The sequence below is a fragment of the Paramormyrops kingsleyae genome, chromosome 1, assembly GCF_048594095.1.
Source record: "Paramormyrops kingsleyae isolate MSU_618 chromosome 1, PKINGS_0.4, whole genome shotgun sequence".
Lineage (NCBI taxonomy): Eukaryota > Metazoa > Chordata > Actinopteri > Osteoglossiformes > Mormyridae > Paramormyrops > Paramormyrops kingsleyae.
Window position 1 is genome coordinate 52,253,256 of NC_132797.1, and position 14,642 is coordinate 52,267,897.

Here is a 14,642-nt window from a genome sequence, read left to right on the forward strand (position 1 = left end):
CTGCTTCTAGCGCCGAGGTGGTTAAAATGGTACGGTCCACATTAGGGGTGTCTGAAATCGTTTTACATAAACTTTTCCTACAAGGTGAGGTTATCTTTTTTTTTACAACAAAAGAAAAATGTTAAGACCTCCCCCAAACTGCTATTTTTGTCTCTTTGATTAGATTAGATTAGATTAGATTAGACTTTATTAATCTCACAATGGGGAAATTCTTTGAGAAAACAGCAGCAATAATGAAAAAAAGACAGTACAAAAAAAGGACAGGATCCATAGGATCAGCAAAAAAATAACAATACAGATAATAAAAACAATAGAAAACAATTTCTAAAACTGTAAAAATATATAAGTAAAAATGTAAGAAAAAAGAGACATATACACAATGCTAGGTATATGGATAGCAGCTGCTGAAATATATATATATATATATATATATATATATATATATATATATATATATACATACATACATATATACACACACACACACACATATACATATATATACACACATATGTACATATACAGGGATTATATATATATTGATTGATTATGTGGTCACTGCAGTGATGTGTCTAATAAAAGTCTAATAGCTGTGGGGAGGAATGATCGACGGAAGCGCTCCTTCTTGCACTGAGGGTGTAACAGTCTTGTGCTGAAGGAGCTGCTCAGAGCCTCCACAGTGTGGTGCAGGGGGTGGGAGGGGTCATCCATAATAGATGACAGTTTTAATAGCATCCTTCTGTTCGCCACCTCCTCGATGGTGTCCAGTGTGCAGCCCAGGACAGAGCCAGCTTTCTTAACAAGCTTGTTAAGTTTTTTCCTGTCTCTGTCCGAGCTACTCCCTGCCCAGCACACAACAGCGTAGAGAACTACTGAGGCCACTACTGTGTCATAAAAAGTCCGTAGGAGTTCTCTGCACACCCCGAAGGACCTCAGTCTCCTCAACAGGTGGAGGCGACTTTGGCCCTTCCTATACAGGGCAACTGTGTTTGTTGACCAGTCCAATTTATTATTGAGATGAACACCCAGGTATTGGTGTTTGGGGGGGTCTGGGTCTTTATCGGGGGGTACAGTACCCCCCGTAATTCGAACCATGGATATTAGTCACCTTTGCACTGTTACGTGTCTAAGTGATTTAAAACTGAGAACCCCACGCCCCCCCCCGAAATTGTATTTCTTTATTTTTTGATTTTGTGTTAAATGCATATATGCTGATATTGCATTAAAAATCACATCTCAAACCCTCCTCTCTATCCATTGGGGCTCTTTGTAAATCTTGGGTCAGACATTTAGGATAAAATGGCTTTTTGCTTTAAAAAGGTTACCGACCTCTGATCTATACTTAGTTTATATGACTAAGTAATATGTAATATTTAGCAGGTCAACATGCTGATCTGTTGTTGGGCTTGAGTTTTTATTAAGTAATGAAGGTCTGATGACCTTTGGACAATCTTTGTTGTTGTTTATTGTTGGTAATTGATTTCCAATAATAAAGGCATACATTTGCAAAAAGCAATCATGCCTTGCCAACTCTAATATTGATAAGAATATTAACACCTGAAAAAATCCCTTAATGGTAAATGTTGAATAAATTCATGATTTAATTTGCAATAAATTTGTGATTAACTATGGACGATTAATCACGATTAAATATTTTAATCTATTGACAGCCCTAATAAAAATACAAAAATCTGTATTGACACCTCCTACCAAGAAAGTAGTGTTACGAACTCCAGTCTAGGGTTGGGGCGTAACAGAGTCAAAGGGAAAGGGGAATGGGAATAAGGGAAACACAGGGTGTGGTGCACAAAGGAACACATGTGAACAAAGGGGTATATTTTTATATTTTTTCTTATTTTATTTACACGCGACAGCCACAGAACAACAAACCTGGTGCAAAAGCTTCAGGAGTGATTATAGCCAAAATAATGAACAAAAACCCGACTACCGAACGAAACCCAAATCTAACTGAACTAGTAAAAACAAAGAACACAGTAACAACAAGTCCTACAACTTACTCCTTAACCAAATCACAGTGTACACAGAGTCTTTCAAACAAAACGGCAATCACTCCCTACGCACCAGACACACACACAGCACATACAGAGAGCAAAGCGTCAGAGTCCGAGGGGCGCGCGAAGTCGTAAACAAAAACCGGGCGAAAGATCGAAAACCAGAAAGCAAACAAACCAGGGCAGAAGTACAGAGAAAGGGTAAAGCGAGAAATCATAATCCGAGAAACCAAAACCGTCATACACAATAATCAAACCAATAAGCAAACCAAAGACAATCCAAAATATGAGCAGAGCTCCAGAAGTTTCCTGTTGTCGAGATTTTCAGAGAAGGGTCCAGCTGCAGACGCCTGGAGAGTGGAGCTCCACCGGAAATACGTCACCTCCACAGGAAACACGTGGCCTCAACTCTGTGTCACAGTGAATAAACCCTAATCTTAACCTTAACCTTAACCCTAACCCTAACCAGAGCTCCACTTTACGTCCTTAAAGATCACGTGTTTCCTGTGGAGGTGACGTATTTCGGGTGGAGCTCCACTCTACAGGCGTCTGCAGCTAGACCCTCTTGGCTTTTCAGCATCCTGGGACGGAAATGACGAAGACGTTTCGACATCTCGTGGGCAGAGTCGAACGGGTAGACGGAGCAAGGCTGGGCTGAGTTGACTTGTCCGTGGGCGGGGTCCAACGAAGAGCGGCGCGTAACAGTAGATATGACAAGATAATATTAGAAGCAAACCAGATTTCAGCAAAAGCAACTGAAGCTGCAAGGCAGATCAGTGTCAACGGAAAAGTCAAACTGATGAAATATGATTACAGTTTATCATATTAGCTGCTCTCTGGTAGTGTGAAATGCTCTAATTGTTTATTCAGGCTTTGAAAATGTTGTGCCAGGTTTTTAAGACATTTATAATATATCACCCTACTATTGCACCAGTCAGGCAGAGGGTGACTTTCACACAGACACTCATTGGTCAAATGTGTCGGCAACACTCGTAGAGGGGTGGGACTATTCTGACAAATTACTTAAGGTCAGTGAGTGGTCCAGACTAAATGTAAGTACCTACAGCCATTTAAGGTTTAACACTGGAGCTGAGGAGCAAACTGCTCTTATGTTCTGCAGAGATTTTAAATTATATTGAAAATTGTATAAACTATGTGAACATGATATATGTTAATATATGGCATGTGTGACATTATTATCTGATCTATTTTGTTCTCTCCAGTTACCTGGGAAATTATAGTAGGAAAATTAGATATCTCTCTCACTGTCAATGATATGTAAGGGATTGCTGTTTTCAGGCTTGCGTTTTATGCAACAGGGTTTGACAGATTGGGTGGCCTTTCAATGTCAGACCGATCCACCAAATATAACGCCAGCCATGCTATTATAGAAGACACCTTACAAACCACATCCAGAGCAAAAGTTTGTTCAATTGGACAGAAAATGATAGTAAAATGTATTTAGTTTAAGCAAATAAATAGGACTTTTCATAGTGAGAAATGAAGGTGCTGCATCACACCTGAATAGGGTCTGTCTGGGAGAGATGACCTAGGTCATCAACACAATTCATGGTTTTGTCTTAATGGAGGCCCCTAATGGGAGAAGTTTCAGCACCTGCCATTTTGGGGAGAAGCCTGGGCTGCTTCAAAGATCTAATTAATATAGGTCTAAACACTGGATTATTTTGTATCTTGTTACATACCCTGTCCCAACCTGCATTCACATTTTTATCATGTCTTACCCCTTTTCTCTGGATGTTTTCATTAGTAACACTTTCCTGATATATCCATCATTAGCTGGTCAGTTTAATTGTTTTGAAACTAAAATAAAAACACAGCACAGATAATTAAAATTAAGCTGTTTCTATATATAATGTGAAGATAATTTTCCCCCCAAATAGATATAAAAAATGCCCCCCTAAGGCCAAGGACAGCCCTCATGTGAGGCCCCGGCATACTGTCCCACAGAGAAGCAGCCATCTTGAGCCTAGCCTACAAACATTAAGCTTTGTTAAGTCTATGCACTCTACATATTCAACAGCAATCTATTAAAACTTTTTGCATCAGAAACCATCCCCTTTTCCTTATATTCAGAGTCCCACAATTCTTACTCTGTAAGTTCTGCAGGGTCGATGATTACCTTTGATTTATCTACAATGACAATATGATTTTTAATGAATTAAGGTGAAGGTCACAATTAGTTTGTTAGTTCTGGCAATAGTTGTAGTTGTCAAGAAAAATAATAACCCAGTACCATGCATTGTTCACTAACTGCTATTCTGCTACTGTTAACAGCATTGTAAGGAACTGTGGTTTTGATACACATTTCACAAGTAATGATATCTCAGCAACAACTTAAAAGGCAAAGACCAAATTTTCTGGAGATGTTGAAGACATTATGAGCTAGCCTTAGTAAAAAATGATCAATTTTGAAATATAGGTTTCTTTGTTATTGAATTTTTAATATTTTAATCTGTTATTACATAGCAATTATTCATATGGGGGTGGCATATTATTTGTTCAATCTATAGAGCTGGACAGCATGTAGCATATATTAAGGTAAATATAGCCAGTCAAAGTCATAGTCCCCCCCCCCCCAAAAAGTTTGTTTGCTTAAATCTCCCTCAATATTGATCCCCAATTTCAGTTTCATGAGTTACTCATGTGACCAAATCAGCATGCCAAGTTTCGTTATAATCCGTGACAATGAGGTCTGAAAGTGTGATGATTTGACATGGAATGACCCAAATTCAAAGAGCTAACTTAAAAAAAAAACAACAAAAGACCAAAGGAAACATATACAGATATAAAAAGTCTGCACATTTTCTTTTACTTATATATTTTCTATAGTTAATTGTTATTTATCGAGAAAAATCCATACTACTGCCAAAATTGTGACTCTGGTAGGTAAATTACTACAGGTTCAATGTAGGCTTGCCTACATTTTTAATTAATCAGCCTAAGCATTTAATCAGTAAGTAATTAATGTTCTAATGGCTGCTTTATAATCATGCAATTTCTCACTTTGACAATAAGACAATAAGAATAAATTCCTTTCCATAAAGAAACCTGTGACATATTTCTTAACCTTGGCACTTCCTAAATATGTAATTAACACTGGAAAATACAATTAACTTCATATAGTTGAGGCTTTATACCGGGCAGCCCTGATAAACAAGTTGGACCTTGTTTTGATTTGGATATCAAATAAATCGTGGGGAGTGAATTTGCCGGTGAGCAATTAAGAGAGGGGTTCTTGTGTTTGTGGGCCAGCTTGGAATTACAGACCTAATGTTCTGCAGGTAAACACTGTTCACGGGGCGTAGTAAGAAAAAACAGAGAATTTCAGGTCCTGGCTGCTGTTAGTGAACATCCCACTTAATATAAAGAAATATGGCATTACCTTGTTGGACTGGTCAGATCCAATCGTAACTAATTTAATTAGCGTCCTTATTAAACACACTTTGTTCCCGCTAATGTAGGGAGCACGCTGTTTCAAAATAGCTGCTGTAACAGTGGTGCGATAAGTTAAGGGATTCAAAAAATGAAGTCAAGTCAGTGTATCTGTAACGACTTCTTGTCTTTCGTGTTATTCAGAAATTGAAACTAATATTAAAACACTACTAAATCGTTTAACAAAGAAGCATTTAATTTCTTTTTCAGATCAACCTTTGGGGAACTTATATGTAATACATGCTACAGTTACAACTGTAAAAGTTGTCAGTTGGCTATTTAACAACAATTAAATGCGTGTACAATAGCATGTGCAAGCTATAGCTAATGTACGTAAAATACATAATTACAAGCAATTATTTGTAAATATCACATTTACCTTTACATTTTTGTAGCTTGTAAAACAATGAAGTCTGAATTTCAGATATAAATTATGTTACCGTGGTCTTTAACGTAAAAAAAGAAATATACAATTAAAAGAATTTAAACACCATGTAGATTTTAAAAGCTTTTAAAAAGATTTTACGGTTAGATTTAGATTACATAAAAATAACAATTAACAACAACAAGCCTAAATTTCAATTTAGTACCTTATGATTAACGGCTCCGAATGTGTTTCCCAGTTTCTTCGCTTAAGTAGTTAGTCGTAACCGATTCACTATGTGGAAGCCCCTTGCACATTCTAGGAAATCCAACTTATATCAAGTATTGTCCCTAAGCACCGACACGTATATTTTTACTTGACATCAGATCGGTAATCATATGCACCATAAAATCAACCACTACTACTTAGACCGCAGAGAAAATCACACAGCGTGCAACTCACACGCAACCAAATCCCTGCGCGTAAATGTACCCCTGTAACGTTGTAACAAGTCTTGTTTGGATTGGCGGACGGTAAAGATCGGAAGTAGCTTATTTATGCTAATGAAGGAGTTGGGTTGTAGATATTTACGTTCAGCGGGAGCCGCCCTTCATTCACCCACATGGTTGCATGCGGGCTTTGCCTTCGCGCCACTTTCGCAATTTTGCCGCTGTTTATTAACTTAGCTCGGAGATTTTAAAAAAATGCGTACGCCGACCGATCGCAGCTCAAATTGCGAACTTCAGCGTCTATTATTATTTTTTTTTTTGGAGTTCATTTTTTTTCTGTCCTCTCCGCGGTCGTGAGTAGTGACGACGAGCGGTAAGTGTTCGTGCGAGCGGCATGAAGATGGTGGATCGTACTGGGTGAGTTTTTTTTTTTTTCACCCCCCCCTCTTCACTACGTGCATGTTATTGACAAGGGAGGACCTGTTGTGAGCTTCGCTGTGGGATGGGGCAGTAGAAAGGTACCGTCTTATATATTTTACAAAGTGCCATTGGTCATGATGTAGCCGCCGATATCGTACATCGACTTCTCGCAATTTCTTTTTAATCACTTAAATCCTGGTGTAGTGCGAGGCGCATGGCAGTCCTCCCTCCTCCTCCATAGTTGCGAGAATGAGGGAGATTTGAAAAAGCGTGGTACTGCTCTTCTGCAGTGCCCATCTGAACTCCGTAGGCAGAGTGTGGAGGGGAACACAGCCGCAGCCCGGTTATGAATAGGTGAGCCTTGTAGAAAAATAACCCTTTTTAAAGTTTGTAGATTAGTAATTTAAATTGTGCGTCCCGAAGTTTTTCGGCGGTACCCCTTGTGTGGTGGCGTGTGAGTTAAAGTGCTCCCAGAACAAAGCGGCGGCACATGGGACAAGGCCGCGAACTACATCCGGCCGCACGAAGTTCCCGGCCGTTCCCGAAAAACCTACAGAGTGCCTGTTTTTGGGAACCAAGGGTCCGCTGAGGTTTACGCTATTTTTCAAACTTCGAGGCACCTTTTAATGGGGACAATGCGTAACGCAGATAGGAGGCCGGGCACCGAGCATGCCGTCCTACTCGCGTTATGGGCTTTGTTTTACTATGTTTTAATAGGCGACTGCTGTTGCTCTGTCCCTTTTTTTTTTTTTTTTTTTTTTTAAAAAAAAACGTGTTAATTGCCTGGTATGTTGGGTGATGTTTAGCGCGTCTTTACTGCGCCGGAGACGCCGTCAGCTCACATTTAACTACACGGTTTTAGCTATTCGTTAGCCCATGCATTTTATGGCTCAGCCTGACGACGGGAAGTGATTAGCCGCTGCGGGTTATCCGAATATGGTATTTTTTAAATGGTTTTAGGACGACTTTCACCCACTGCGAACAGTATAGGTCGTGCAAGTACACGGCTTTTGCCTCCTCTTTACACTTCGCCAGCAGGCGCCGGGACTAGCGAACACTAAGGTCTACGGGCTCCGTAGCGCCATGTTAGTGAGTTTCACGGGGGAGGGGTAGACTGGTACCGTCCCGTCACACTGCGCATGCGTCCCCGAAGGGGTTTGGTGAACTAGGACCGTCCCGTTGCACCACGCATGCGTCCGCTCGCGCGGGGGGGGGGGGGGGGGGGTGTATGTTGCGCTGACGACGCAGCCTGCGTGCTTCATTCAGCGTTCAGGTGCGTGGGCTCGCGCGTCGTTAGGCCTCTCTGCGTCGTGGGATTCGGGCACATTGTTGAAAGTTGCTTGCTTTTGAATCGAGCTGTGTAGTTAATCTCTGCTACATGGCAGTAGTTTTAACACGTGGCCCACCAGAATTCTCTTTATATGTGGTAACTTTAGACCCCTTTTTGCACAGATAATGCAATTTATGTGCCCTCTCCCCTTCTCTTCAGGTTCATGCACATTACTATACTACAGCTTGTATTAGACGGAACTTGCTGTTGGTAAGGCTGTTCTCTTTTTAATCACTTTTAATGGTATTGTGTAATTCTCAGCTTCTGTGTAAAAAAAAAAAATAAAAATTGTGGGGGTCCTTTTCTGAAAACTTGTAGGCCAGAATGCACAAAGCAGAACATTCATCTCTGCATCTTGCTTTCTGTCATTAGAAATGAAGTATACCCTTCCCTGTACACTTGCATGTGCCTGCAAATGCATGTGTGGTTGTGTGGGTAAAAATCTCCCTGCTCTTAGGTCACTTGTCACTGTAGTGTCAAAGTGCTTACAGTGCAGGTAGTACTACATCATCTACTGCAATGGAGGCACTTCTAGCACTGTGCTGACACCCCCCTCCTGGTTAGTGATGCTTCTGCTGGCTTGAACTACTTGCTTGTGCTAAGGTGCATCTAGTGCAGATAGTGAAATAGACTAGCACCTACTGCTCTAAGTGCTCCTTCTTGCATAAGGGTTTGTCTTGCATCTATCACAGGATTTTTTTTTCCTCCGCATCTTTTTCTTTTGCAGTTCTCTGCTAGTTTTGCATAGTTGCACTACAAGAAAAACAGAGTTGTGCAAATCTATGCAAAACTGATGGTGGCCTGCTTTGTCTTCTGTTTGCTTAAATGCTACCTAAGACATAGGTAATTTTTTTAATTGCTGCTTAACCCCCCTTCCACCCCATACAGAAGTTGTTGAGTGAATAAGTTTTAGCAGTATTAAAGTGCTCATAGTGCATGTAGTTTTTTGTCATCTACTGCAGTGCGAGCACTTCAAGTACTTCTGGATCAGTGCATTGGGAAGGAGTGACACCTGAATGGAGCATCTTTGCAACTGGTCCCCATTCAGTTTTGCTGGTTTGCATGCAGCTGTTACTCCCGCTGTGCAAATCCATGCAAAACTGATTGTGGCAGTGAAAGACTTCTGACTTAGGTCAGTGTGGGGCCTCCCTTTCTGTGCAGGTTGGGATAGGTGGCAATGCTGTCTGCTAATCAGGTATTGCACTTGTCCCGGCCTGTTAAGAGCCAGGGGAACTGACCAGCAGTGGGGTCGTCTCACTTGAGTTGTTTGTCCAGGCTGCCTGATGGAGATCAATGGTGATATGACAGACCTGTGATGTGTGGTGTGAAGTATTAAGACAATTATGATGGAACATTTTGGGTATATTTCACCGGGATCTGGAAATCACCTGCTAGTTTGTGTGGACTTTATGTGTAATCTTTAATAAAGATGTTCTTTGCTATGAACTTTGCTTGTACGTGTCATGATTGAAGGTCTTTGCAAAATGCTTCATGGGTGTCCTTGGAACCTAGATCTCTCCAGAACTTCTTTCTATTACTTTGGATGTTTGACTACGTTTAACCAGTTGTACAGGTTCCATAGAGATGGCCTTTTTCTTTTATTTATCTGTGGTCATAGATACTGCACAATTTACAGTGCACATTACTTTGAATCTGATTTGGGGACAAACGTATATCCTTCGGAGCATGAGGTGGGGAATGTGCTGCAGTGCCACTCCAGTAGAGTACCCTTGCTATACGTTCAAGAAACTGTTGGCAAAAGTGAAATTGTTTTGTAACAAACCACTAAATCAGATCTTTATAATAAGCATGAAATTGGTTTGTCTGCAAAGCGTCTGTGTGGGACTATTGAACTGAAACACTTTATTATATAAACAATTATAAGTTGAAGCGGCTCTGGCCATTGCTCCAAAAGGACAGTTTAGTAAGGTGGGATAAATTGTACTAAGCTTTTATTCAACTTACCACTTTTGTAATACATTTTGTTAATCTGATTTAGCAAGGTTCCTTGGTCAGGAACGCCATGCCAGCTGAAGTGGTGACTGTAATGTGCTGGTTTCATTTTAATGAAAGGTTGCACATGCCCAATGAGGCCAGGAAAGGGATTTTGTATATTTTGCGATGGAAACGGCAGGTGGGATCCCACATGTGGCACCTAAATATCAGGTGAGTGTTCCCGATAGGTTCCATAGAGATGGCCTTTTTCTTTTATTTATCTGTGGTCATAGATACTGCACAATTTACAGTGCACATTACTTTGAATCTGATTTGGGGACAAACGTATATCCTTCGGAGCATGAGGTGGGGAATGTGCTGCAGTGCCACTCCAGTAGAGTACCCTTGCTATACGTTCAAGAAACTGTTGGCAAAAGTGAAATTGTTTTGTAACAAACCACTAAATCAGATCTTTATAATAAGCATGAAATTGGTTTGTCTGCAAAGCGTCTGTGTGGGACTATTGAACTGAAACACTTTATTATATAAACAATTATAAGTTGAAGCGGCTCTGGCCATTGCTCCAAAAGGACAGTTTAGTAAGGTGGGATAAATTGTACTAAGCTTTTATTCAACTTACCACTTTTGGGATCCCACATGTGGCACCTAAATATCAGGTGAGTGTTCCCGATAGGTTCCATAGAGATGGCCTTTTTCTTTTATTTATCTGTGGTCATAGATACTGCACAATTTACAGTGCACATTACTTTGAATCTGATTTGGGGACAAACGTATATCCTTCGGAGCATGAGGTGGGGAATGTGCTGCAGTGCCACTCCAGTAGAGTACCCTTGCTATACGTTCAAGAAACTGTTGGCAAAAGTGAAATTGTTTTGTAACAAACCACTAAATCAGATCTTTATAATAAGCATGAAATTGGTTTGTCTGCAAAGCGTCTGTGTGGGACTATTGAACTGAAACACTTTATTATATAAACAATTATAAGTTGAAGCGGCTCTGGCCATTGCTCCAAAAGGACAGTTTAGTAAGGTGGGATAAATTGTACTAAGCTTTTATTCAACTTACCACTTTTGTAATACATTTTGTTAATCTGATTTAGCAAGGTTCCTTGGTCAGGAACGCCATGCCAGCTGAAGTGGTGACTGTAATGTGCTGGTTTCATTTTAATGAAAGGTTGCACATGCCCAATGAGGCCAGGAAAGGGATTTTGTATATTTTGCGATGGAAACGGCAGGTGGGATCCCACATGTGGCACCTAAATATCAGGTGAGTGTTCCCGATAGGCTTTATCCTGTTAAACTGGTGTAGGATGAGTTATGTGTCCTCCGTTTCCAAAAGCCTTTTAATGGGCCGGACAGACACGGTTCACACTTCTGCATTATTGGGGAAATTTATGGTTTTCTTCCGTTCTCCCACCTTTACAAGTGAAGAATTTTACTGATTTTGGATGTGGCTGTGTCAGTATTCAGCGCCAAAATCCATTTTGTGGCAGATACTGTGAAATTTCTTTTAGGTTAGTGTTGGTCTGCCCCACTCCCTCCAGAAAAATTCCCATTCCACCCTCCAATGGAGTTCAAAACCGGTCCCATCTTGATCCTTGGGGAGGGGAGGGGGATGATTTTAAGATTGCAAACCTACCTAATGAACTAGGCTATGGTTTTGCATCAAGTCTAATATAACAATAGGAACACGAACAACTGTTTATTTTTTGGTGTCTTGTATTTTGCACATTATGCATATAGCGTGCACTTTTTTTTTTTTCTTTACAATCTTCCTTAAAATATCTTGCCTGAAACCTCTGAAATTGAGATATTGGAATCAACTTTTTTTTCATTGAAACGCTATCTTGTCAGGCTTTGATTTTGCTTGACACAGCCAATGTCATGCATTGCGCTGGTCAGGTGGTACTGGCTACCTAAAGACTTAGTCAACGACGCAGCTAGCATTGTGTTTGAAATAAAGAGAACAGCATTAATTTACATTAGATTACCATACAAGTGCTATATTAATATGATTCTGACATGTTCCTTTTGGTTGTTTTTTCTGTCCCAGTCCCGTGATTAATACTGAAATCGACTCCCATTACGTGGGATTCTGGAAATATTGTTAGCCTCTACTTTTGAACCCTGTTTACAGGGCTAGACATAAGGATTTAGGAGGGCACAGCCGCTTTGGCCTTGGCTATTCATATTTTTTCTAGGGCACAAGGCCATTAAGCCTGGGCACAAGGCCAAAATCTGGAGTAAATTAGCTAGTGTGCAGTGGTATTGTTTTTTGTGAAGTCATTGACAAATTAAAAATTTTAATTTGAAAAAATGTTTTTTTCATTTACTTAAATTTCATAGGACACCTCGGGCCTTGTGGAGGAATTTTATTTCCATAAAGGATGCATTTTTTTATTTTCAAAAAAGCAGAAACTTTCCAAAAAGGCATTGGGCCAATACTGAGTCACTAATTACCAATTACTGTAATTACCAAGTTTAGACAACCTACGCAATACGACCTTCGATTTGAGACAGAATATATACGGTATATATATTTATAGATGTGTATATATATATATATAGCTTTATTTCAAAAAACAAAATCCAACAATAAAGGAGCCGTCAATATTTTTGTATTTGTTTGCTCAGAACACCCGTATTCTTTTAGTGTACATGACAATTGACTTGACGTTCGTTTTTTGCACACTGCACGCTACCAGTCCTATATCCTCCCAGCAGAGCTTGGTACTTCTCTGAGTCAAATCTGCTCTGCCTCGGCAAATGTTTTTTTACAACACCATCTGACACTTACCTGAACGAAGTAGATAATTTGCAATATTTTGCGGCAGTAGCCGCGAGTTCAGCTTGCTTTCTTTTACGTTCTCAATCTTTGCGAAGCATGGTGACAGCATAAGCAGCAGACGACAACTACACGATGATTACCGAAGAGGACACCTATCTGTTATTCGGAAACCGTCGGATGGCTTTTCCAATCAAAAACGTAACCCCCGATGATGCACCATTGTCATTGCTGTGGCTCCATAGTAGGCTGGACGATACATACCGTACCAGCCAATCATGCGACGAACACATGATCGTATTAGTCCAGAATTCATTGCGGTTCATTCAGTAGTTGGGAATTACGAGATGTGCGGGTCGACCTCGTTTCTCGTATCGAAGTTTGGGTTCGGGTTCAGTACAGATGCATCGATTGTTGACGAGGTAAAGTGGACCGTGTCATAACATGGTTAAATTTGAGGTTAAGTTTAGTGCCCGAAGAGCAAAGTCCAAATCAAAAATATATAATGTTAGGAAGGCTAACTTCAATTGTATGAGATTAAAACTAGAAACCGTGAACTGGATGGAGTTAAATAACAAAACTGTTGAAGAGGCATGGGAATTTTTTAAAAGCACATTATTGCAAGTACAAGAGGACTTCATACCTGTTTCTAGCAAGAATAAATCTAGGAAATTGCAACCTAGGTGGTTTAATAGGGACATAAAGTATAAAGTAAGGAGGAAAAGGGCTTTGTTCCAGAGATGGAAAATAACTGATGATGACATAATAAAGCAAGAGTATCTAAATCTACAGGCTGAATTAAAAAATGACATTAGACGAGCTAAAAGGAATGTCGAAAGGAAGATCGCATTGGAGGCTAAGGATGACGTTAAAAGTTTCTTCCAGTATTTTAACTCTAAAAGAGCTCTAAAAGCTGAAATTACTAATCTGCAGGATAGTAAGGGTCTTATAATTGGTAAACGACATTGACATAGTAAATGAGTTCAATGATAGTTTTGCACGGGTATTCACTGTCGAGGACACTAGTAACTTACCAGTTCTTATTACTAATTCAACATCGTCTATAACTAATATATATATAACTGAAGCTGATGTTTTGCAAAGCCTAGCTAAGCTCAAAATAAATAAATCACAGGGCCCTGATGGCATCTTACCTATAGTGTTAAAAGAGATGAGGGATATTATTTGCCGACCCTTAACATTACTGTTTCAAAAATCCTTATCTGAAGGTGTGGTACCTTCTGATTGGAAGCATGCCAACATAACGCCCATTTTCAAAAAAGGGGATAGAAGTAATTTGTCAAACTATAGGCCAATCAGTCTAACTTGTATAACTGGTAAAGTTATGGAGGCTATAATCAAAGAGAAAATGGTAGATTACCTGGACTCAAATAACATTTTGAGGGATAGCCAGCATGGATTTAGGAGAGGTAGATCCTGTTTAACAAATCTGTTGGAGTTTTTTGAGGAAGCTACTCAGGAAGTTGATGATAAGAAGGCCTATGATGTCATCTATTTAGATTTCCAAAAGGCTTTTGATGTTGTTCCCCACAAGAGGCTCTCACTTAAACTCAAAGCGACAGGTATTTTAGGAACTGTAGCGACTTGGATTGATAACTGGTTAACGGATAGGAAGCAGCGAGTAGTTATAAGAGGCTCGATGTCACAGTGGGCCTGCGTTCATAGTGGGGTACCGCAGGGTTCAATTTTAGGACCACTTTTGTTCCTAATTTACATAAATGATATAGACACCAATATATACAGTAAACTGGTGAAATTTGCAGATGACACCAAGGTGGGTGGTGTAGCAGATACTGAACTAGCGGCTCAGCAGCTACAGCGGGATCTTAATTTAATTAGTGACTGGGCTGACA

At 40.0% G+C, this 14,642-nt stretch overlaps 1 protein-coding gene and 2 long non-coding RNA genes across 5 annotated transcripts in view; 2 read left to right on the plus strand and 1 right to left on the minus strand.

Moving 5' to 3' along the window:
* Window positions 1-1,835: 1,835 nt before the first annotated feature.
* On the minus strand, window positions 1,836-7,034 carry LOC140592650 (uncharacterized). The gene is made up of 2 exons (XR_011993023.1): window positions 6,056-7,034; window positions 1,836-2,675 (listed from the first exon to the last, which is right to left on the minus strand). It is a non-coding gene; the product is annotated as an uncharacterized lncRNA (long non-coding RNA).
* LOC140592648 (uncharacterized) lies at window positions 6,745-10,181 on the plus strand. Of its 2 annotated transcripts, none has more exons than XR_011993022.1 (3): window positions 6,745-6,796; window positions 8,188-8,238; window positions 10,102-10,181. It is a non-coding gene; the product is annotated as an uncharacterized lncRNA (long non-coding RNA). The 2 variants fall into 2 exon arrangements; XR_011993021.1 differs by having other exon boundaries at window positions 10,028-10,178.
* Window positions 10,182-12,557: 2,376 nt separating this feature from the next.
* LOC111845645 (uncharacterized) overlaps window positions 12,558-14,642 on the plus strand; it is a 41,462-nt gene continuing 39,377 nt past the window's right edge. For both annotated transcript variants that reach the window (XR_002837767.2, XM_072716506.1), the window contains exon 1: window positions 12,558-13,190. Coding sequence is in view for 1 of the 2 variants with exons in the window: in XM_072716506.1 (XP_072572607.1) it covers window positions 13,047-13,190 (144 nt within the window). In the remaining variant the exon portion in view is untranslated. The remainder of the gene's footprint in view (window positions 13,191-14,642) is intronic.